The 25,420-nt window shown below is 36.6% G+C and overlaps 1 protein-coding gene across 1 annotated transcript in view; it reads right to left on the bottom strand.

Moving 5' to 3' along the window:
* Positions 1 to 25,420, bottom strand: part of LYST (lysosomal trafficking regulator) — a 170,585-nt gene that overhangs the window by 53,978 nt on the left and 91,187 nt on the right. The window contains exons 25-37 of the mRNA XM_059170397.1: positions 23,790 to 23,959; positions 22,116 to 22,346; positions 20,377 to 20,543; positions 19,581 to 19,733; positions 15,511 to 15,702; positions 13,226 to 13,401; positions 11,606 to 11,812; positions 4,867 to 5,043; positions 4,235 to 4,311; positions 3,901 to 4,089; positions 1,426 to 1,571; positions 1,248 to 1,344; positions 256 to 317 (exon numbers count right to left, since the gene is read on the bottom strand). Of these exons, the coding sequence (XP_059026380.1) occupies positions 256 to 317; positions 1,248 to 1,344; positions 1,426 to 1,571; positions 3,901 to 4,089; positions 4,235 to 4,311; positions 4,867 to 5,043; positions 11,606 to 11,812; positions 13,226 to 13,401; positions 15,511 to 15,702; positions 19,581 to 19,733; positions 20,377 to 20,543; positions 22,116 to 22,346; positions 23,790 to 23,959 (2,044 nt within the window). The remainder of the gene's footprint in view (positions 1 to 255; positions 318 to 1,247; positions 1,345 to 1,425; positions 1,572 to 3,900; positions 4,090 to 4,234; positions 4,312 to 4,866; positions 5,044 to 11,605; positions 11,813 to 13,225; positions 13,402 to 15,510; positions 15,703 to 19,580; positions 19,734 to 20,376; positions 20,544 to 22,115; positions 22,347 to 23,789; positions 23,960 to 25,420) is intronic.

Here is a 25,420-nt window from a genome sequence, read left to right as displayed (position 1 = left end):
TAAAGATGTATACTTACGAGGAAAGTCAACTTTATGAAAATCAAAATGCTATTCATGTGCTTTTTAGGAAATAAGATTGTCATTTCTTCACATTTGTGGGTCATAAACACTATATATAATGTTAAGGCAAAATCGCCTATGTGCTGTTAGAGAAAGTTTATCTGATTTAATGGTATTTACAACAAACAGTGCTTCAAACTGTCTAAGAATAAAGACAGGGTGAGTATGTGTAAAAGTCTTCAAAGCATGACTTACCTAATAACAATTCACCAGCTGTCTCTCTAGATGGTGCAACGCTGATACATCTTCGGTTCACCCTGTCAAAACATATTTAAAATCCCTATGATTAAGTGTTTTGACCAATTTCAGTGAGTAGAGTATAAGCTTTCTTTATATAGTAAAAGATTTTAGCATAGCAGACTAGAGTTTCAAAAGTATGAGAAGTCTTGTCTAAACTCAGTTGAAAATATTATCTCAAATTCCAATGCTCTAGTAGAGGAGAAGATAAAAACTTTTAGAGAAGGCTCATAACTCATATGCCATGTATACAGAATACAGGGATTCAATTTTTAAAAAGAAACTTCAGTATTTTATGTTTTCTAGTAATTAAACCAACATTGGATCATGCCTCTGGTATTTTCAAAGACATTAAAAAATCTTTGTATTCTAGGAAAAACAGGGGATTTAGACTCAGAAAAGACCTATTCTTTTGTCACCTCCTTCAAGTCCGAGTTCTTTATCTACTAAATGAGCTCAGTAATAACTGCCACCACCACAACAAATGCTATCAATAGCTAACATATACCGGCCCATTTGACACGCAACAATATGCTGATGCTTTAAGTATTGTTATCTTTTTCGTGTCACAGATACAGACACTGACACAGAGAGGCTAAGTAGCTTGCCCAAGACCAGATAGTTAGTAAGACAGGGAACTAAAATTTGAACCTTTAGTCACTTGGGGACACGACCAGCGTGCTATCTGTTTCACAGACAACTACAAAGATAGACACGTGCGGATAAGGGACAGAGCGCGATGCCTGAACGTCAGCGGATCCTCGCTATCAAAAATGTCTTTTCCTTCTGGATTTTGGTCATCCAATTTTGTCTTCTCTTGAGCCATGCACAGGACCTTTCCTAAAACCTCAGCATTTTCTGGAATAAAATATTACCTAAACACTACAATAAACTATTAAACTCTTTAACTCCTTCAACAAAGAAAGGACATCTCACGGATTCACACTTACCTTATAGACTCACTCGCAGCTTTGTCTTTTACAGTCGAAGAGAAAGAAGAATGAGTTTTATCTTCAAACAGGAAAGAGAGTGGTGGTTTGACCACATCTGTTGAGGAAAAAAATACGTATTGTCTTTATGTAATGATCATAGTTATGTGCTACATTTGCGTGAAGAAGTCATTTTTACCTTCCGATTTTTGTCTGTCCATAAGGAGATACTTATTTGGAATGGTTAAGTAACACCTCTGTAAACGTCTCCTCTCTCGATTCGGCCCTTCTGTTGGATCCAATTGCCAGGAAGTTGGATAGTAAAGGGGGTCATACCAGGCTGCTCTGCAAGTGAAAATAAAAGAAAGTTTTAAGGAGCAATCTATAGTATTTATAGCTTTAGAAGAAATCATTATGGAACTTGAATAAGGAAATCAAAATTGATCTATTCAATTAAAAAAAAAACCCAACTGCTTATGTAATTAGACTAGGGAATGCATACGCATAGTACAAAGAGTAAGATTAAAAAACAAGTGTCCTTCTGCTCCTAAACCCCAGTCTTCTGGTTCCCTGCCTGGAGGCATGCTCTGCCACCAGTTTCTTATACTTGCTAAATTTTTAAAAAGATATATCACGATTATTCTGAATGCTTTAGCAACATGTGTGCTCTAGCAATACACTGGTTGGACCTAATACAGCCTGATAAGGAAAAAAAAAATCATTTTCCAAGTTAAGTTTCTGTATTTCTCATTTTGCCTACTATTTAATATAATAAATAAAATTAGTTCATTTTTGTAGTACAAGCCACATTTCTTACAATGTTGAAAAATAAGTTCATATTTTATTTTTAAAAAAGATTTTATTTATTTGAGAGAGAAAGAGAACAAGCAGGGGAAGGGAGAAGTAGAAGCCGACTCCCCGCTGAGCAGGGAGCCTGACATGGGGCTCAATCCCAGGACCATGAGATCATGACCTGAGCCGAAGGCAGGAGCTTAACTGACTGAGCCACCTAGGTTCCCCCAAAATAAGTTTATATTTAAATGAAAGAAAATGGTAGAACTACATTGAGTATATTTTTAGAAATAGATAAGAGAAAAGAAAAATCACCCTGAATCCTACTATTCTAAACATACCAATTACTGGTAGAGATTATTTTCTTTCCTTTTTCAAAACCATAGTTAGAATTATTATATATATACATTTCTATATCCTTTGTTCTTTCACTGGACATATTTTAATCTTTATTATCATCACTGAAAAGGGCTGACTAATGCACTGGGTGGGTGTATTATAATGAATTTAACTCTATTACCATTACTATATATTTAAGTTGTTTTTAGTTCATTCACTAGTATAAATAAAACAGAGATGAAAACCTTTACGTTTATTGCCTTTCTATATTTGGAATATTTTCCCTAGGAGAGAATTACTAAAATAGGATAACTGGAGCTAGAAATAAAATGTTTACAGGATTCCTGACATATGCTGTCAGAGTGTACAATGCCATTGAACCTCCAACCATGAACTAGGTTACATTTCTTCCTGCCGTTGGTATGTGAAACATAAAAGGTAAAATACGGTATTTAAAAGTTTTAAAAAATTAAATTAGACTCTAGCCATATTGAATATTTTCCTATCTGTTTATTAATTTATTTTCTTATGTGGAAGAGTGTATTCACATCTTTCGCTCAGATTCTTGGGATCTTACATTTTACTTTTAAGTTGGCACAAATGTTTAAAACTATAAAAATATTAACTCTTTGATATAGTTGGTGAAAATAAATTTTCATGTTTTGTTGTTATAGTTGTTAAATACACTGGAAAAAATTAAAGCTTAAATCCATTTATTTCTTCTTGGTAGTTTTTTCTACAGTGTTTGAGCTTAGAGAGTTAACTATCTATCGCAGAGTTGATAAACACCCTGTTTTCTTCTACTTTATAAACTTTTTATGAGTTTATTCTTTTTTTCACCTGGGATTTCCTTTAGAATCTGATGTGTAGTGCATTTTAGCACCCCCAAGTCATGCTAATTAGTTAACCAAATTTAGAGATTAATACCTTAATTTTCCCCTTCTCATTATCTGTGATGCATCTTTTAAATTTTACATTAAAGTCTTATCTAGAAAAAGATCTATTTCTCAACTATCCTGTTTTAGTGATTTCTCTATTCTTCTGCAAACATTACATTTTAAAATTAAAGCCAATATATAAGATTTTATTATTTGGAAGAGCTAATAACACCTCTCTTTCTCATAATTACCTCCTTTACCCCCAAGAGTTTAAACAAAGATTGTCATAGGATTATCGAAGATGAAATAAATCACAAGTGATTAAACAAAAAAATATTTATTTATTTATTTTAAAGATTTTATTTATTTATTTGACAGAGAGAGATCACAAGTATGCAGAGAGGCAGGCAGAGAGAGAGAGAGGAGGAAGCAGGCTCCCCGCTGAGCAGAGAGCCCGATGCGGGACTCCATCCCAGGACCCTGAGATCATGACCCGAGCCGAAGGCAGCGGCTTAACCCACTGAGCCACCCAGGCGCCCAAACAAAAAATATTTAAACTAATGAAATAATGTTATGATCTTTATGCCGAAATGAAAATAGCATTTCACATTAAAATATTCAATAGTAATGATGGACAACCTAAAATATCCTCCCACTTTGCTTACCTATCATGTGTCAGCTGTTGAATAAGCTCCTGCCAGTGTCTGCTGGCACTCAGATCTACTTTATACATTCCTCTGATATGCTGGATCACCTTTTTTCTCTCAATTCCTTGGGAGAGAGACACTGCCTGGGTGATGTCTGCAGCAATTTTGGATATATCCTTTGATTTTGAGTCCAGACGCTGAAAGAGACTAAGTAAATAAACGAGACGGCCCGTAAGTTAAGCCTAAGTGGACCGTTACACAGATACAAAAGCATGATACTGGAAAACTAAAAGTATGTGTGAAGTCGAATGAATTAAAAAAGGCACGACTTTCAGAGTATATAAAAGCCTACCTTTGTTGATTATTATTAACCGTTTTCTGCCAGGTGGCTTTATTTGTAGCTTCTTCAGTTTCATATTTCTTTTGTTCCTAAAAGATGTGGATAATAATATGTAGTATAAAATGTATTATTAATAATTTAACATTGGCACCAAGGCAAACAAACTAATTTTAAAACCGAGGTAACAAAGGGGAAAAAAAAATACTGTCCCCAAGACACCAGAATGTTAAAATACAATAACTACTTAAATAATGATATAATTCCCCTTTGTTCCTACACAATTTGGGGCACAGATGTGAGGGCAGAATAATGAACAAGGGTGACAAACCTAAGGGGTTTGCACAGTTGCTTGCTTCAAGGCTGACGCTTCAACTTGCTTGTCACATAAAAATTTGTCCTTCACTGAAAGCTACTGATAAAGGATAAGGATGACAATAATGAAGAAAATGCTCCTTACAATGAGCCTATTTATTCTCTCATAGTAAAAAAGCCAGATTGGGTAAAAAAAAAAAAAAAAAGAAATCATCATCATTTCAAATTTATCATCCATGATATTCTATAATAAAAAAAATTCTTTCAATCCTCCTTTAACTACATTTGATAGGCTCTCCTAAGAAAACTGTCTTATGAATTCACTGACTCACCTCTTTGATCATTTTAATAAGCTCCGCTTTTGTTGCTGCTCTGGGAGGGGTGCACTTCTGCCCACACAGTTTTAAAGCGTTCATAAGCAGCTCCGCTGTGTCTAGTTCTTCCTCAGTCAATTCATCTTGGTGATTATGTATCAACTCCGACAAATACAAAACTAACTTGGCTCCATGCTTTAAGAGAAAGAAATTTTTTTTTAGTCATATAAAGTTTTTTCTTACATTTAAATTATTTAACAGTAATTAAGTTAAATTATATCACTAGATTTATTTGGAAGGTTCTAGTTAGAATAAAGCAGTAAAAGAGACATTTTGGGAACAATCAAAAAAATTGGGTTTTGCATTAGAAACACGGTGACATTAGGGTGTAAGCTAATTTTGATAGGTAAAATAATCTTATGTTACATAAGATAATGTCTTTGGAAAAAGATTTCTATAATTTACTTTAAAATACTTCACAAAAGGAATGATGTCATTATGATAAAAGTATTAACAACTGTTAAATCTAGGTGATGGCTATATGGTACTCATTATATATTCTGTTTCTCTTATTACATTTGAAAATTTTCATTGTAAGAGGTAAAATAAAAAAGAGAAAGGAAGGAAAGTAAGAGAGAAGGAAAAGAAAAGCAAGCAAGTTTGGGGGGAAAATTTGTTGGAGAAGATTTGCTAAAGGAATATAGGAAATAGGTGGGGATAAAGGAAAATAATTCTTAGTTCTTCTCATAGAAAAAAATGAGCTGGAAGGGAAACTTCCCTTTAAATCTTCTAGGTAAGAGAATTATGCTCATTTAGTCTTTCTCCTTTGATTTCTGCTTGGTAGAATGAAGTTTGTGAAACATCCAGAACAAAACCCTGTCTTTGGATTAACCTGTAAGCAGTCTTTACTCCCTAGGGAGAGCTAATGGTGAAAAACTCTAAAACCAGTGAGATGTCAGCACCAGAACCTGTGCACAATGTCTGGAGAAGGTCTGGGTTAGGCCAATCTTATGAACTGCCCTGTAACCAAAATCAGAATGTTACTTAAGGTAATGACAACTGTCTTTCATAGAAGAAATCTAAACCAAACTTTGTTTCATGATTTTTTAAGTGGCCCTTCTATGCTACAGATCTTACACTTAATTGTTATGTTGTATGCTATGTATTCTTTAAACATTAAGTATGCCAGCAAGTGAAACATGCAGAGTTTTACTTTTTAAAAATCTGCACTGATAAAATACCACTGCATTTGGCTTTATGACATTTTAAACTGTGAATAGTATTAAATGTCAACAAATGAATTTGGAAGCTCTTACATTTTGGATGATATATAAATTAACACATGGAATCACATCATGTCACTTCCCAAAAGCATAAGATGAACATATGCAATGATGAAAATAGCAAAGCTCATTTTAATGAAACATTTTAAATTAGTCAGGAGACAGCTGCTTCCTGACCGAAAGAGAAAAATGAACAGACACTCTGCGAGTAAAAGGCCTGAAGAGTTGGCAAATAAAGAGAAACAGTAAATGACTAGACTATGTTCTCATGTGTGTCTTAAAGGTAATGCTCTTGATATAATCTAAAAATAGTTTAGTAGTCAGTGACATTCCAAAAATAATCTTGAAAAGCTATAAAAAATATTTTTATTCATCCTGAATATCCAAAAAACACATGGTTTTCTTAGACACTGAAGTTGTTTCTAGAATCTCATCTCAACATCTGATCAATACTTTATTGACTGTAGTTCCTGGGACTAGAAAAGGTGTGATTAGGGATGAATGCGAAAAAGGGAAATGCCTTGTTTTCAGCCCTCAAAAAACTGATTTAAGGAACCAAATCTATTACATACAAATCCTTAGGAGATAATAAATGCTAACCTGTATGAAAATAACATTTTCAGGGATGTGTCTAAGGAAGAGCTCTGAATGGACTAAGAAAGACAGATTTTGAAGGTGGGGAAAGGGAGCTGGGCATACGGATGAACTGACAGAACGGGTGTACAGACAGACAAGGAGAGGACGGAAGGCACTTCAGCAGAGAGGAAAGCATGAGCAGAGCAGCAGGTCAGTAAGAACGCACAGGATGTGAAGAGGTTGCACGACACAAAGATGAGGTGACATTGAAAAGTGGAGTTCCAGACTGAGGGATTAATCAGACTCAAGTCATGACAGCAGAAGAGAGGTGCTGGGCTTTAAAAATCAAGCGGATTACAAACAGAATACAGCTTGTAAAAAGGCAGCTTTAAAAAGGCACAAGAACATCTCTAGATCCTGCTATGGAATGATCTCTAGGATGTACCATTAGTTGAAGAAAGTAAAGTGCAGAAGAGTGTGTACTGCTCTCTTTCTTTGTATTGACAAAGGGGGTGTGGATAATACACACGTGTGTATGTGCACATACATGTATGCGTGTGTGCGCAGATTTACTTATATCTCTAAAAGAAAAAGTAATAATAAAAAAGATGGTGACCGATAGGGAAAAAGATGGAAAGAAGGGAGGGAAAGAGATTAAGAGTTAGAACCTCTCTGAATGAGCCGTGTTTCACAGTTTTGATTTTGGAACCATGGTGACATTTCACACAATTAAAAACAAAGTTGGGGCACCTCGGTAGCTCAGTCAGTTCAGCAGCTGCCTTCGGCTCAGGTCATGATCCCAGGGTCCTGGGATTGAGCCCCGCATCAGGCTCCCTGCTGAATGAAGAGCCTGCTTCTCCCTCTCCCTCTGTCTGCTGCTCTGCCTACTTGTACTCTCTCTCTATCTCTCTGTCAAATAAATAAATAAATAAACAAACAGACAAATCTTAAAAAAAAAAAGCAAAGTTGAACAAGTAAAAACCCAACGGAGGGTGCCTGGGTGGCTCAGTGGGTTAAGCCTCTGCCTTCGACTCAGGACGGGATCCCAGGATCCTGGGATCAAGCAGGGAGCCTGCTTCCCCCTCTCTCTCTGCGCCTGCCTCTGCTTACTTGTGATCTATCAAATAAATAAATAAAATCTTAAAAAAAAACCAAACCCAATGGAATCCCTAGAAATAGAAAACAAATGGCAAAAAAAAAAAAAAGAAAAAAAAAAAAAAGAACATGACTAGTTAGTTGAAGTTGGTGGCACAACTAAATACAGAAAATTATATGAAGTGCTTTTACAGTATTTTCATGGTGTACTCATAACGGTATCCTAAGAACAAAATAATCATGAGGAAGCCTTAATCTGTTCACTGGGTTTGTTATTAGTGATAATATTGGTCATCCTATTTTGAAAATGTTCTATGTATATACATAGAGAGAGAGAGCACACATACAAATAAGTATACTAATAACATCAGGAATCAAGGTTACAACATTAATAAAAGGAAATACAAATATAAAATCCAAGAAAATGTGGAAATATCAACATGAACTCATGATTCATTTTTCTTTCTTAAAAGATTCATATTCCTTAGCTTTTCCACCAGAAACACGAGAAGAAATAACAAACAAGTAGAAATGCCTGTTTCTAGTCCTTAAATTTATAATTTCTAAATACCATTATTTCATGAAAAGGAAACAGGGTCTTCTTGGGGGAAAAGTCTGGTTCCAGATCCAGGAAGGAATGTGCAAGATAAACCTGGGACATTCTTCCGTTCCAGAAAGCAAAGCAGTTAATCATATTAGCTTGTTAAAAATTGGAAAGGCTGTGTTAAAGGCATGTAACAATCTGAGTCTTCATAGGTGCTAATGTGATTATCAAACTGAACAATAACCACAAAGATTTGAAACTACTTTTGCAAAAAATACCTGAATTCATAATGATACCTCAAAAATAAAAACAAATACAAAAATTGGAGGCTGCTAGGGCACCAAGTCATTATTCTAATAAACAGGGAAAAGAAACAAGAGTTGCCTTTCTTAAATAGACTATGCTTCAGGGTTGTCAGATAGTGGATGAGGGAACAGTCTTCCTCCAGAAGACTCAGAGCTAATAGATACTGGCGGAATGAGAAACTCTGAGAAAACACTGTTTTGCAATTCCTAATGAAAAAAGTGGATCTTGGCAGGTATTATCAGTGGTGGCTAAAACTACTACTAGGTTAAAGATGGAGGGTGAACTTTGTAATGAATGGATCAGGCTAATATCATTTCAAAAAGCAGGGCAATGAGACATTCTCTGTTCTCCTGCTATGCTGTAATGGAAAATGCAAAGCATCCTTAATAAAACAGTCTTAAAACAAACAAACACAAAACCAAACAGGAAACCAGAACTGGAATCTAGGAAGCCTTGAAACCTACAGCCACAAGCATATGATCAGCTCAATCCAGAATATGGGAAATCCCAGTTTCATCAACAAATGGCTGACATTTAAAAAAATGGCTGGGGAGGGTACTTGCCAGGGATTAAAAAGATTTAGCATACATCAAACCAATGCTATGTGTGGGCCTTGTTTGTATCCAGAATCAAGCAAACTATTAAAAAATTATAAGACTTAGGAAAGTTACACACTGAGTATTAGATGACATTAAAGAACTGCCGTCATTATTGAGCGTGACAAATTTTGTAGAAGTCTTTGTCAGGCAGAGATATAGACAGGTAAAGAATTTACAGGTAAAATGATTTGATAGCTGACATTTATTTCAAAACACTGCAAAGGAAAGTTAAACTTGGGTAATGGTCATGTGGGTCCTTGTTTGATTTCTCCCAACTTTTAGGTATCTTTGAAAGTCTCTATAATAAACTTAAAAAAACCAGGCACAGGGGCACCTGGGTGCTCAGTGGGTTGAACCTCTGCCTCGGCTCAGGCCCTGGTCTCAGGGTCCTGGGATGGAGCCTCACATTGGGTTCTCTGCTGGGCGGGGAGCCTGCTTCCCCCTCTCTCTCTTCCTGCCTCTCTGCCTACTTGTGATCTGTCAGATAAATAAATAAAATCTTTAAAAAAAAAAAAATGGAAGCCAGGTACAATAATGTGGTTTTGAGGTAAAGAAGAGGTTATTGTAGTGATCTGAGCACGGGGGCGAAAGTCTGAACTATGGTGGGGTGGGTAGAAGACAGTTAAAGACACTAAATAAATGACTGGCTTTGGTGATGACATGAATAATGGGAGAGGAAAAAGTCAGCCATGGATCCCATCTGTACAGACACCACCAACAAAATGGAGTCACAGAGAGGAAAGCTGGTGTGGGGAAAAGAGGACTACAGGCACCAGGCTGGGTTTTAGTATTTAGTAGATGGCAACTCTGCTGAGATTTATAAAGGCAGGAAAGAACATCCCTTCCATTGTCCACAGGAGACTGCGGGCTGGATGTGCTTCTGCCTTGGGAGAGGGAAGACAATGGCCTGGGGGCATCTAGGAGAATCTTAGTAGTAGAGAGAGCATCACTTCCAAACTATAGCCTTTGGTTCTTAAAATGATATATCTGAGTTGCCCAGGTATTAAAAGGGATGCCTGTCCGTACATATCCCCTATTACTGTACTTACAGAGATACAATTTACATACAGGAAAGCATACAGATATTAAGTGTTCATTTCTGAGTTTCAACAACTGCACACATCCATTTTAGCACTACCCAAAATAGGATGTAGGACAGTTTTATTGCTCCAGAGAGTTTCTTAATTCCCCTTTCCAATCAATTCACATTCTCACTTCCCCCTTCCTCATGGACACAACTACTGTCCTAAATTCTACCACCATATCTTAATTCTGTCTGTTCTCACACTTCATATGAATAGAATCACAGAATGTGTGCTCCTTTGTGTTTGGTTGTTCCTTTTGCTAACATAATGTCCTCGAACTTTGTCCATAATGGCAGTTATATCAATAGTCCGTTTCCTTTTATTGCTGTGTAATAGTCTATTATATAATCATATATATCGCAATCTGGTTATACATTGGCTTGTTGATTGATATTTGGTTTATTTCCAGTTTTGGGCTATTAGCAAAAAGGTTGACATGGATATTCTCATACAAGTCCTTTTATGGATGTATGTTTAATTTCTCTTAGGTAAATACCTAAAAATGGAATTTTAGGGTCAGGTTAAGTATATGTTTAATTTTATAAGAAACTGCTAAACAATTCTTTAAACTGGTTGCACCATTTAAACTCTCCATCCATCACTCTTTAAGTGTTAGAATTTACAGACTTTGAAATTCTTTTAAGTATTTCAATGTTGATCATTCCAAATGATTAACACATTTAAAAAAATTTTAACTTAATATAAGCATTTAAAAAATATATTGCATGTACTACTGTTTGAGCTACTCAATTTAGATGTCTTATGGATAATATAATGCTTTAAAAAAAGAGGTGAGGGAAATTGGAAGGGGAGGTGAACCATGAGAAACTATGGACTCTGAAAAACAACCTGAGGGTTTTGAAGAGGCGGGAGGTAGGAGGTTGGGGGAACCAGGTGGTGGGTATTGGCGAGGGCATGGAGCACTGGGTGTGGTGCAAAAACAATGAATTCTGTTACGCTGAAAAGAAATTTTAAAAAAAGAAAAAAAAGAAAACACTTGAAGATTTAGTAAAAAAAAAAAAAAAAACTACAAGGATCTTATAAGAGCTCAGATAGAGAATTCTTAATTTCAGCCCTGGAGGAAGGAATGGGAAATAAACAAAGAGGTCAATTTCAATCTGGTATGGAGCATCTGAAGAAAGACTTCAGTAGATTTTTGGTAAGAAAACTATGTAAAGGATATTTGGCATGAAAATTATCTTCGGTTCTTGTTTGTTCAGTTTTATATTTCACCACTACTTTTTACTTATGAATTGTTGAGACACTTACTTGCAGGGATGGACTAAGACAGTCTCGTAGTATTTCCTGATGATTTGGTTCACGAACTATTTCAAAAATTTGCTTTCTCTCTTGAGAAGAGTGCGCTGGTGACAAAATGTGTGCTAGGAGTCTGCCAAGCTGCATTCGGAAGGTTTCCTTACAAGACCATAAGATTTTAGGCCACTGCTGCTTGGAACCACCGGTTTTACTTGAACCCTTCAATCAGAACAGTAACAATCAGGATCTGACTCCTCAAGCAATAATACACTAACCTCTCTACACAGCCCTAAAGAAGATCACGGGTCATGTTTTACTGCAGATTGTTTTTTTAGTAGTAGAAATTAGAATGACATATACCTCCCTACGTACAGGTAGTTAAAAACAATAGACATACACTGACTTTTACAGCAGCATTGTTCAAAAGAGCCAAGAGGCTGAAACAATCCAGATGTCCACTGATGGATGAGTGGATAAACAAAATGTAGTATATACACAGAATGGAATATTATTCAGCCTTTAAAAGGAATGAAGTTCTGATACATGCTTTAACATGGATGAACTTGAAAATATCACGTTAAATGAAATAAACCACATAAAAAAGGATAAATATTGTATGAAATACTGTACTATAAAACTTATATGAGGTATCTAGAAAGTTAAATTCATAGAGACAGAAAGTACAATAGTGGTTCTCAGGGGCTGGGGGAGGGGGAGTATGAGGAATTATTATTTAATGGGTACAGAGCAATTTGGGATAATGAAGCAGCTCTGGAGATGGAGGGTGGTAACGGTTGCACAACAATATGAAAGTAGTTAGTACCGCTGAATTATACCTTTAAGATGGTTAAAACAGTGAATTTTATGTTATGTGTATTTCACCACACAAAAAAAGAGAGAGGTGGGTTAAGAAGCGAAGGTCACTTGAATTACCTAGGACTTAGAAATTTTAAACTAAAAAAAAGAGAACCATCAAAAAACAACAGTAGATTGATTTTACAATATAAAAGAGAAGGAATCATAATAAAGAATTACTGTTAAAATATGAAGTATAACAGTCACAAAATAAGAACAGCATATAAACTGACCACCAATATTCCGTAATAGGTTACAAAATAAGCTGCTTCAACTGTGGTCCAGCTAAGGCTATCTCAATCTTGACCAGATCTCCTATATCTGATTTAAAACTGGAATCAGTGCATTTTAGAATTTATTCTGGGTTTTGGAATTGGCTCTCCAAATTACTGCCAGTCCTAAGGGCCCTATGTATATCATTTGGTTCTAAGTAAAACCCGCAGACACCAAAATCCAGTTTAGATTTAGAGATAGGCAGAATTGTGGTTCATGAGTTCCACTAGAATGAAATTGACTTTTGTTGTCTATGAAGTGTACTAACTGATTTGCTTCCTAGGGTCAACTATATGTGACCCACAGATATCCAAGTGCACCAGTGATTAATGGAGCCTGATACTTGGTAGTATTTTCTTTAAAAATTTGAAGGCATTAGATATGTTTAAGCCAAGATTAACCTTTATAATAATTCAAAATAATAATAATTCAAGAGTAAGTAGACACATAAAACCCTAATCCTTTTGTGTGTATGAACATGTCCCATGCAACTCATTTACTTACAATAGATACTTTGAATCCTTCTATCAGATATGTGAGTATCTCCTTCTGAAATGGATTGAAAATGGAAGGCTGTTCATGATGAACATCTTCAGAAATTTCAGTCTGGGAAACTGAGATCTTGCTTTGAGTTGCATTTTCTGGAGTACTCAAAATGTCAATAATATCTGGATTAAACTCTTTAAATTAAAAGAATAATAAACAATTAGTCACATCACTGATGCTTAGCCATTAAAAATGGTCATCAAGCTAGTAAAAATATTCTATGTAATTACCAATTCAGTTGTCACAATATATAAATGTGTAACAAGTGTATTAGGTATAGAAGGTAACAATATAATAAATTCACCCAAAACAATGTAGAAATGTATGCCATATAATTCTAAATTAAATATTTTATTAATGAAGATGAGTTAAATTGCAACATTATTAAAGTCATGAGGTTCTTGTATAAATAAAACTTAAAGACCACATGATATTTACATCAGGAGGATATGCAGGGGTTGTTTTAGTGCATGTGCTATCCCATGATATCTGCATGTGATAAATGACTCAATTTCAGAGACTAGCCTGGGATCTGGCTGACTCAAATACAATCAGAAAAGTTAAAAATATGAGCCTTGGTTGTATTATGCATTTCTAGTGATTAATAACTACTGTCTTCTTTTTCCTATTTTCTTGGGGTTACTTAAACATTCTTGGGGGAATTCCATTTGGACTTACCTATAGTTCTTTTTTTTTTTTATAAAAAAAGTATTTATTTATTTGACACAGAGAGGGAACACAAGCAGGGGGAGCGGCAGACAGAGGGAGAGGGAGAAGCAAGCTGCTTGTTGAGCAAGGATCTGGGGCTTGATCCCAGGACCCTGGGCTCATGACCTGAGCCAAAGGCAGATATTTAATTGACTGAGCCACCAGGTACCCCTCTATAATGTTTTTGAGTATATTTCTTTGCATACCTTTTTAGTGGTTGCTGTAGGTATTATGTTTCACATATAAACATATAAGTCAGTAGCCCCTATAAAAATGCAAACTGAACTCACAATATGATACCCCTGTATATCAGAATGGCTAAAATTAAAAACAGTGGCCATGCCAAGTACTGGTTGATGTGAGGAAAGCTGCACCCCTTGTACATCGCTGGTGGGAATATAAAATTAGACGGTCATTCTGGAAGTCTGAGTTTCTTAACAAGAACAAAGCACAAACTACCCTTATTCCAGAAGAACGAAGCCTTATTTTCACACAAAGCCTGCACATAAATGTTTCTAGAAGCTAGCTATTCATTTGTAATAACTGAAAGCTGGAAAACAACCCAGATGGTCTTTCAACAGGTGAAGGACTAAACAAACTATGGTGCCTCCACACTGTGGGAAACCAGCAAAAACAAAATAGCAACAAACTGCTGATACCCACAGAAACCAGGATGACTCTCCAGAGAATGATGCTGAGGGAAAAGTACCAATCCTAAAAGGCTGCATACTGTATGATTCTGTTTAACAGAGCTCTTGAAACGATGAAAATAAAGAAATGGAGAACAGATTAGAGGTTGCCAGGGATGAAGGAAGGGGCAGAGTGGGGGAAAGGTGGAAGTGGCTATTAAAAGGCGACAGAGGGGTGCCTGGTCTGTGCAGCCAGTTGAGCATCTGACTCTCCTTTTCAGCTCAGGTCCTGATCTCAGGGTTATGAGATCTAGCCCTGCCTGGGGCTCCACACTCAGCAGGGAGCCTGCCTCAGATTTTTCTCTCACTTTGCTCCTTCCTCCCTACCTCCCACTCTCTCTCACTTGGCAATCTTAAAAAAAAAAAAAAAACAAAAAAAAAAACAAAAAAAAACAAAAAAAAAACAACAACTTAAGGATCTCCTGTGTGATGAAATGCTCGGTTTGTTGACTATATCAATGTCTGTACTCTGGTCATGACCCGGACTCTAATTTTGCATAACCCATTGGGGGAAATGGGGTAAAAGATACATGGGGTTTCTCTGCAGTATTTCTTAACAACTGCATGTGAATCTACACTGATCTCAAAAAAAAGGTTAAAAAAAAAATGTACTGGGGATGCTGTACTGTTTTAAACTCGACACTCTAGGCCAGCATATAACATGTTGAAAATTGGATTTTTATTCAAGACTCCTGGTTCCAAACAAGAAATTCTTTAAATCGTGTGGATGTGAGGAATGAGCAATTAATGTCACTTAAAATTTTGAAACCTAATCAGTTTCCTCTTAAATTGTTTTCCTTCTTGTTCCATATCTGAGCAAGCACCGACGCATCCTCTGGTTCCCACCTTGATAAATAATCCTGTTAACGGCTAAAATGGTGAGCCTCTGCAGCCTCTGCGCCAGCTCTGTCTCGCTCGCCTGGACCGGGTTCTCCTGGCTCAGTCTCCGCTGCATCATCATGTGCAGCTCATCACTGGCCACCGAACGCATTTTCATCAGCAGAGAGTCGGTCGGAGCAAGGGGAAATTTTCGAGGACCTTCAAGTATATGAATTAAAAACATCAAATGCCAGAGTTAACAGGGATCAAGGAAATCATTTTTTGCTTGCAAGCTTTTTGATTATTCGACCATGAAGCAAATCTTAATTATACCAAGGTAATTTACACAAAGGGAAGAGCATGATTCAGAAAAAATGCTGTTTCTCCCTCTTTGATGAAGTGCAACAGTATCTGTGATTTCAAAGTCCAAACAAGGATGTTGAAGTTAGTGACACAGCTTGGGAGGACTGCCATTACTGGGCAAAACTGGAGTCTTCAGAAAAACTCAGAGAAGTAGAAGGGTGTATGTAAGTAGTTCAGAATGTTTGGACACAATGTTTCCAAATACTGTTTCACTTCCTTGTATGCCAAAATAATCGAAGGGTTTTGAAGGCACACCATGCTTCAGTAAGAACATGACTACTTCTGGATAATTACCATTGTTAAATTTTATAAAGTAGTTTTGAGAAGTATATATAAGTGAGAGTAGAAATCAGTCCAGTGAAAGTGAAGAGATCAGAAAAGTGAGTAGAATTCCAGTGATTTGCTATTGAAATGATTTGGTGCTTCTTTAGAATTCAGTCCTCTAAAAGCGTCTCCCGAGAAGTGTCTCCTCAGATTGAACAGTCAGAAGTGGCACCCCTGCACCATCACCACACCTGCTCTGCGGGGTTCCACACAGCTGGTGGATCCGGGATGCGGGGAGAATGAGTCTTGACTTATTGGGCTGAAGGAGAAGGGCATCGGAAGTTGACCATAGGAACCAAAATGACGTCTTGGTAGGTGAGGAATAATGGAACCCTTCATTGGAATTGAACCTTTATTTTAAATTATGAAAACAAACATCAATTTCCATAGATAGCCTCTATACACATTACTCACATGACTAAATTATGGTAGGTTTTAATGACTCATACTATAAGATGTTTAAATATTTTAATAGCATTTTAGATTGTAGAACATTTTAGGCAACCAGTATTTCTTATCTGTTAATACATTTTGGTAGGTGCAGTTGTCTTTAAGACAAAACCAAAGTAAATAAAAAAAAAATCATATCCAGGGTATATTCAAGAATAATATTGTCAGACCATGTTCTTACTTAGTTTAAGCAGATTCTTCCTAATGTCTACATCTCTGGCAGCTTTCACACTGTATAAGCAGCAGATAATCCTAATTCAGAGGCAGAGCACTCTACCGAATAAGGAAATGTTAATTCTTCTTCACTACTGTGTACTTGAAAAAACGGAGGGGTGTGCGGTATTTCAGCACTCGTGTGTGAAGCTACACCAGCTGGCGTGGCCTCAAGTATATTTTCTAAGCCTCCATCCCCTCGTATGCTAAGATGTAGATTAGAAAGTAAGATAGAGCTTGCCTCACAGATATTTGTCACTGTCTGACATGACATTAAATGTATTTGTTTACAGGGTTATTGACCAATTTCTCCAACAAGATATAAGCTCCATGAAAGCAGATAAAACAATACCTGGTATGTGGCTGATGCTCAATAGATATTTGATGGTTGAATTAAATAATAAACAAAGTAATGGATGTAAAAGTAAAATAAATTAAATAATAAACAAAGTAATGGATGGGGCACCTGGGCAGTCAGTCAATTGAGCATCCAACTCCTGGTTCATGATCTCAGCCTCGTGAGATCAAACCCTGCATCAGGCTCTGTGCTAGTGGGGAGTCTGCTTGAGATTCATTCTCCCTTTGCCCCTCCCCTGACTCATGCACTCTCCCCTTCTCTCTCTAATAAAATCTTCTGAAAAATGAAATAAATAATGGATGTAAAACACAATGCCTCTCTATTACAAAGCATCAAAAGTTGTTAATAGTTGATATTATTACTGATGGTTGAAATACAAAGGAAATTCATTTTATGTGAATCATATTAGTAATACAACATACATATTTATATTTATTTATGAGATTTGTATGTTTGTGTATAATTTAAATAATACCCTAATGCTTACATGTATCTTCATGCATTAAAGGGATGTTTAAAGTTTTTCATAGAGATAAGCAGACAAGTGAAAAAAAAAAACCTATAAAAGAAGGTACATTGCTATCCTATTTATAACAGCAAAAAGAAACAAGTAAAATAAAGCCTTTGTTTATTGGTGAAGATTAGGAAACAAGATCATGGCAAGTCAATATAATAGATTATTATGCAGTTATTAAACATAAAGAATATTTTTATCGTATGGGAAAATGTCTAAAATATACTGATGAGAAATAGAAATCAGTTTACAAACAGAGGGAAGGGTGTCATATCATTTAGGCAAAGTAACATCTCTCTCTTAGCTATACCAAAAGAAGATGCAGAGGACAAGGAATCCGAGCAGTTTTGTTAACTGGTGTCATAGGAACCATGGAGCCTACAGAGCAGGATAATGGCACACCAGAGTCAGGCTGTCAAGGGATGAACCTGGCAAGAAAGTAGTATTTAACTTTCCAGGAGTGAGAGAACTTAAAATCTGGATATGACGACAGCGCTGCTGAAGAAACGGGGCCCAAGCCGTGGGTGCTCTGGCATTTAGGTCTGAGACGTGTCGAAGAGCAGAGCACGTGGTATGTGGCAGGAACAGAAGCTGCGGCCACCGGGTGTCCCCACAAGCTCTGCTGGAGGTGTAGGGGTGGGGGAGCAGTGGGGTTGGATGTGTCACTGTCTCAGCAGTTTTCAACAAATGCTGAATGATCTATTTACGAAGAAACCATCTTCCCTAAACATTTATCACTAATAAGAACAGACTGTTCTACATTATGGAAAGAACACCTCATTATATCTAAATAATGGGAATGATGAAAATATAAATCCTTCTTAGTAACTTTAGCATTATGAGCAAACAGACCTTAATGAGCTTTTATGACCACACTGTTCAGAAGCAGAGGCACTCCAGTATTTTGTATCTTTTGTATCTACAGTGTACACAGCCAATATACTTTTTATACTTAGAATGAAGAAACAAAACACTGTCTTTCCCAAAAACTTGTGTAAAACAATGTGGAAAGAATTACAAAGCAATATATAAAGTATTTTGTAAACTGGATTCAAAGAGACAGAATTTAAATAAGAGCCATATTTAAACCAGGAAGAACTGGTGGGAGAGGCCTGTGACAGATGTGTCCTAAGGACATGACAGAGCTGGAATGAGCAGATGCAGTGTAGGACACGGAGGGAGGAATATGGGGGACAAGGGAGGAGCGTAGATGCTCTTGTCTCAGTAGTCTCTAATTCCAGGCCTCTGAGTTTCTGTAAAACGGGGGAGCTTGTCTGGTGGTCTGGTAGACTTTGAAGGTCTTTTCTCAAGCTCAAACTCTGTAGGACTCTGTAAGTCTCATGTGGCTTACAGCAATGGCATTTACTTAGATACAGTGAAAAATATAAGCCCAGGGGAAGAAGCCAGAGGAGGCAGAAAAAAAAAGGGAGAATGGTTTAAAGAAAGGACTAAAGGATTCAAACAAACAAAAATAAACAATTAACGAACTTGGAGCTATGCAGGGCTCTGAGGCTCAAGGTGATAAAAATGCTGGTATCAAAAGAGAGAGATGACAGACTACTAGGGAAATTACAGACCAAACAGAGGACAGCAAGAGCACCACTGTGTCTTTCCAGGCACGAACTGATTGAAAAACTAAACCAGGGATCTAGGTGTAAAAGCGCAGGAGAAATGGACATGAGAATGAGAATTGTCAACAAGAAAGAAACAGTTCCTGTGATCTACAACACTGGCAAAGACTTATTTTCCTATATCAAGAGAGGGTGTGGGGGCGCCTGGGTGGCTCAGTGTGTTAAAGGTGTGAGTGGCATCAGAATACAGGAAAGTCAAGCCACCCTCGATTTATAATTATTAAAACATTATTTCAATACTCACCAGCAATGCTCTTCCGCTTGGGAAATACTGCCTGATGGGCAGCAGAGGGGGACTGGAATGTATCTGCGAGGTTTTCAGAATCATGATTTGCAGTCGTCCTTATAAATTCCATAGCAGCTTGGAGAACTCTAAACTGTAGTACAACAGCCATATCTAAAAACAGAAGATACTAGAATGTTTTCAAGCCATGTGGATGTTAATTTTTAAAACTGAATTGTTTTATATTTTCATGCAACATCTAAACTATCAGTATATACTTTATTAGAGGTAAATTTAAAAATTTTGATCAACGTGGGTTCTTGATAGTAGTAAACATTTTTAAATGGCCTTTAAAAGAAATTTTAAAGCAAACTTCTAAATGGTCATTATAAAAAATTAAATGGGAAAGCATCAGCTCACAAAATTATTTCATTTTATATCATTATTTTAAAGAATAGGCTTTTTAACATATAAGGCAAAATTTACCAGAAATTCTCACACTTTCCTGTTTCACTTATATGGCATTTGCCATTAAAGAAAACTGATGGGCATTTTTATTCAATGTAAGCCTTTTAATTCTACTTGGTAAGAAAAATCAGAGGCTTCTCTTAATGATGTGTTGCCAGCTACTAATTATACCAAGGCATCGTTTCTTTACATTTGCCACTTAAAAGATCCTTTTAAAGCTGATAGGTATTATCACAAAATTAAGGATGAACCTTTAGTACAACAGTTTCCGCAAGAAAGAGATTAGGTTCAAATAACATTTTTGGCTACTATATAATTTCCTCCCAAATCCATAAAAACTAAATCTTACTTTGTGTCCTCTTGTTTTTGCTATTTTGAAGATACCCAAGCAGTACAATGAGGTCTTCAATAACTCGAAAATACTGCGAGCCCGAGGAACTGCACGCGTGAATTGTAACCGCTATGAGGAGTTGCTGTATGTCACAGGCAAGCAATCTGTACTCATTCAAAGGAACGCTAAAGAAAAGGAACAAACAATGTAAGCCAAAGAGAACTCCTTTAAATCCCTGTTCTTACAGCATTCACTCAAGCATTCACTGTTTACTCAGGCTTACTTTATGGCGGGTCAATAGAACTGCATGCTAGAAACAGAAATAAAAAAACATGCTTTGACTCCTGTCAAAAAGTTGACTGTTTTGCAGAGGACCAGATGAGTAAAGAGATAACTATAAACAGTAAATTCTGGTAAGGGTAACAATAGAGATTAACACAAGATTCACGGGAACGTATAGGTTCCTAGACTGCACAGAAGGTGAAGATTTAGCGGCTATGGACAGGAATGTTCTAGAAGGCTCCTCAGAGAAGCTGAATTTGAATACATTACCTAGCCTCTCTGAATCTCACACCAAATTACAGCTGTACTTATTTTAAGGACTAAAAGGGATAATAGACTCGAACACATATTAATCATTTATAAATACTTATTAAATATGAATTAGTTACTTCTATCCCCCCAATTTTGAGCCTTGATAATCTACCTCAGTGTATGATATTAAGCCTGAATACTTCTCTCCATTTATTTTTTTTTCCAAATCAAGCAAGAGTTAGAAAGGGTAACTGGTTGGGGCCAATTAGCATGTATGCACATTCAGTAAGTACAATTTAGTAAAAACAAAACAAAACAAAAACCAACAACAAACTACCTTTAGAAGAAGTCTGTAGGCAACTCTTACCAATTAGATATATTCTATTATAACCAAGACTGTTTTGAGGAAATAAAATACTTTGAATTTCTTTGTATTTCTCACATGCCTAGTACACAAATCCTGAATTTAATAGGTGCCCAGTAACAACTGAACTGAACTCAGTACAAGGAGTCTCTCTTGCTCACAGACCCTCCCTGGCCTAGAGAATTGCCAAAACTATGTATTCTGCCTTCTCTTAAAAATACAGATAATATTTAATGCCTTAATGTGTATTAAGATGGTGTACTGGAGATTTAGATTTTAACATTATGCTAATAAAAATGTTATGCCATACACCATAAATGCAGACACCAAAGGCACAAAATCCAAGTAAAAATATAATCTCACACATTTTGTAAAGCTGCTGATGAAGCAGGAGAGTATTGTACGTTGAAAGCATAGGTGTGTTTAAAGTGAGACGGGTTCAGTTTCAAGCCCTGTGCTATCTACTAGCTGGGTGATCTTCAACAAGTCACTCTCTTTTTCCAGTTCTCAATTTCCTATTCCTACTGGGGATAATAATTTTTATAAGGTCACAATGGAAGCTTGTTAAATGTATATGAGGGTAGTCGAATTTATTCAACTTGTCTTCAGGTTTAAATACTTAAAAGTAGGTCATATAAACATCTTCTTTTTAAGTAAGCTTGTTGAAAATTATGGAATATATTTTCCCCTCCAAATTCAATTCAACTTAATTATTTTAAATCCAATCAGTTGGTAGGAAAGATATTCTTTGAAAGTGTTTTGGAAAATCAGATGCTCTAATGTAATCTATTTACTAAAGTTTTCTCTTTCTAAAGTATTTATCAGATGGTGCCACTTTAAATAATGATTTAAAACTTACTTTTTTTCTAATCCATTCAGGGCTGCTACTGTATTACATAACACAAAGAGTAGACCATTATCCAGCAACATATCCGCTACCTTGGAACAAGAATTTAATATTTGGAGAAGTAGTAAGAGAGCACTATGCAAAAGCATGTTGTCATATAAAGATGTCTCTATTAGTCCCAGAATAGGAATGACAGACCACTTCTGAAAAACGTCCATGTTTTTCACATCGTCCAGGTCAAACCTGTAATGAAAAATACATAGTTAAGAGCACGTTAGAAACAATTAACTACCAAATAAGGCAAGATGATGGCGATATGAATCTAGTTTTGCTAACTAGATTTTGAAGTTACAAAAATTAATCTGGAGAGCAAGGAATCTCAACCTTTAAGATCAGAGACCCCACCCCCAATAAAATAAAAGTATTGTTAGAAGTCTGCCCCAAGGTAAATATGCAAACATCCAAATGAAACATGTATACAATTTCATGGTTTTAATTGACTCGCTTTAATTTGCCCACAGGCTCCTCAGGTGTCCAAAGGACTCCTGCTTCAGAGGTCTATGTAAGAGGTGCACAGGAAGATATTATGACGTTATCATTAATAAAATAATTCATAAATTATAATTAACAGTATAGTCATTAACATATAATAGCACACAACATACATAATTTATATGTTTATATGCTGTTACTATTACATAACATATAACAATAATAGTATTTGAGAGACAGTGACCTAGTAAAAAGAGGTCTAATGAAAGGAATGAATCTTGAGCTCTTGTCCCAGTACTCTTTGTCTCTGTGAGAGAAGGAAATTATTTAAGCGTTTTGTACCTTATTTTCCTTATCTGTCAAATATGTGCAGAGACACCTGCCCTACTTTCTTCTTAAGGCTGTTGTTAGAATCAAAGGAGATAGTGCAGGATTGCTTTGAAAGGGCTAACAGCTACATGCAAACGGAAGTGCTATTGTCACTACTGCGCTTAATACATAAATTCCTCAAAGTCTGAATTGGTCTGCTTATGAGAGGGACGCCTGGGGTGCTCAGCTTGTTCAGCATCTGTCTCTGGGTCAGGTCATGATCTCGGGGTCCTGGGATTGAGTCCTGTGGCAGGCTCCCTGCTCAGCAGGGTGCCTGTTTCTTTCTCTCCTCCCTGCTCATGCTCTCTTTCTTGCTTTCTCATATAAATAAATAAAACCTTAAAAAAGAATAATGATGATGACACACATATCTCACTACGCTAACACAGAGAGTGGTAATAGTTTCACTTTTTGGCCAAACCAGGAATTCCAGGTGAGGAGATGTACTCTTCTCCCAGAAAACCTAGAGGCTGAGGGGAGTGGGGAGCTTCTCTAGGGATCGCTCATGTGATCTGCTGCTGGGCAAACAGGAGCCACCTTCTTTTCAGCTACCCTTCTCATGTTAACTCTGTGTGCCAAATCTTAACTGATCACCTTCTTCCCTTTGATGAAGTTTTGTGTCTAGTTACTCACTAATGAATGAAACACAAAGGAAGAAGTTAGAAACAAAATCATGTGGAAAATAAGAAATTGATTCACCTGGAAAATGACTTTTAGAGGGTTTTTTCTAAAAATGACCAAATAATTTTATTAAGAGTCAGCTTAATAAATTTTCTTTTTAAGACAAAAGATCCCCAATTATGATGGAGGAAAGAACCCACTTACTCTTCATCAAGGCCAATACGTCGACCAAAGAACATTTCAATGAAGCATTCTAACAATTCCTGTGTTCCCCGGTGAAGATATAACTGGTTGGCAAGCAAGGAAAAGCCACGGTTCTTCAGGAATTTGTCTTTTTGTTCCTTAGATGCTCTATTAAAATACGCTTCTAATAGCTAAGAAAAAAATCAAAACAATTTACATAGTGCATTAAAGTTTTCTATGATGTATAGAAATCAGGCAAATGCTTGCAAGTTACTATTTAATTTCATATGCACAGAACATAGAAAGCTCAAAAAAATGCAACCTCCATAGCAAAACAAAATAATCTGTGTTTTGGACTACGGTGGAATGCTAATGATGACTTCATCTTAGAGATCTTAATACTTTGTTTATGGGAAGACTAACATTTTTAGCTGAGCATGGACCCCTAGTAGACTGGTGGCTCACTGGCAACGTACCCAAGTGTAAGTATATTTGTGCTTTATTCTGAAGGAAAAAGAAATGAGTCAACGCTGTATCATCCCCTCTGTAAAAGTGTGTGCACGCGCACGCGCGTGCATGTGTCTCCTAGACTTCTATTTCTGGACTTCTTGACAGAATTTATCCTGAGCACAGGCCTAAATTTCTACCCTTCCCTGGCATCTTAAATGCAACATGCATAAAACCCAATCAATTATTCTCCTTCCAAACTCAATCTTTCATGGCTCCAATCTCAGAGCACGCAGTAGTGCCACCTTCCTAGGTTTCATAGTTAATCTCACTTTTGGCTTTTCCAGCCCTGATGTAATTATGCTCACATGTAATTATGGTCTTCATTCCAGGGAAACTCTCAAGTCCATGTGTCCTTCTACTCCCATTTCCCAGATCAGGAACTCATCACCGTTTCTCCCCCAGGCTACTGTGCTGGGCTGCTAAACAGGACCCTCCCACCGCTCCTCCCCTGCAACACTCCCTCCCAGTGCTGAGAGACGATTCTTCCCCAAACACTCATCCATTGATTGACTGACCTACTTACAAAGCTTTCTAAGTTTACAGCGTGAAACCAAACGCACCTTTTGCATGACTCTTTCCCTGGTTCCTCTGTCAGAGTTAATTGCTTTTCCTATGCTCCCACTCTTCTTTATTAATACTGCCATCAAAGCACCCATCACAAGATGTCTTTACATTTCACTTAGTTGGGTAGAAGACTTTCTCCCTCACTAGACTATAAACTTTTGGCATGTGGAAATCACTCTACTTTATATCCCACATAGCAACTAGCCCAGTGTTTTGCACAGGGACAGAAGCTCTATAAATATTGGGTTGAACAGCAAGTGCTTAAAAAAGCAGCCTCTTTCAGACAAACGAAAGAAAAGGACAATCTCTAAAAGACCATTTCAATATTGGGGTTGTTTTTTAAATTATTTTTTATTTTTTAAATTTCTTTTTAGTGTACCAGAATTCATTGTTTATTAAATATTGGGTTGTTTTCTAACGGAAACCATTCATATCAAACATTTATTCATTTAACACTATGGTTAGTACCTAGTGTACACTAGACACAAAATGCCCACCTCATGCAGATGATACCTCAGTGTGGGAGAGTTAAAGAACAGCCACACAGACAGAATAAAAAGATAATGACAGGACATGGC

This window comes from Mustela lutreola, chromosome 4 (genome assembly GCF_030435805.1).
Source record: "Mustela lutreola isolate mMusLut2 chromosome 4, mMusLut2.pri, whole genome shotgun sequence".
NCBI lineage: Eukaryota > Metazoa > Chordata > Mammalia > Carnivora > Mustelidae > Mustela > Mustela lutreola.
This window is presented reverse-complemented; position numbering and strand designations above follow the sequence as displayed.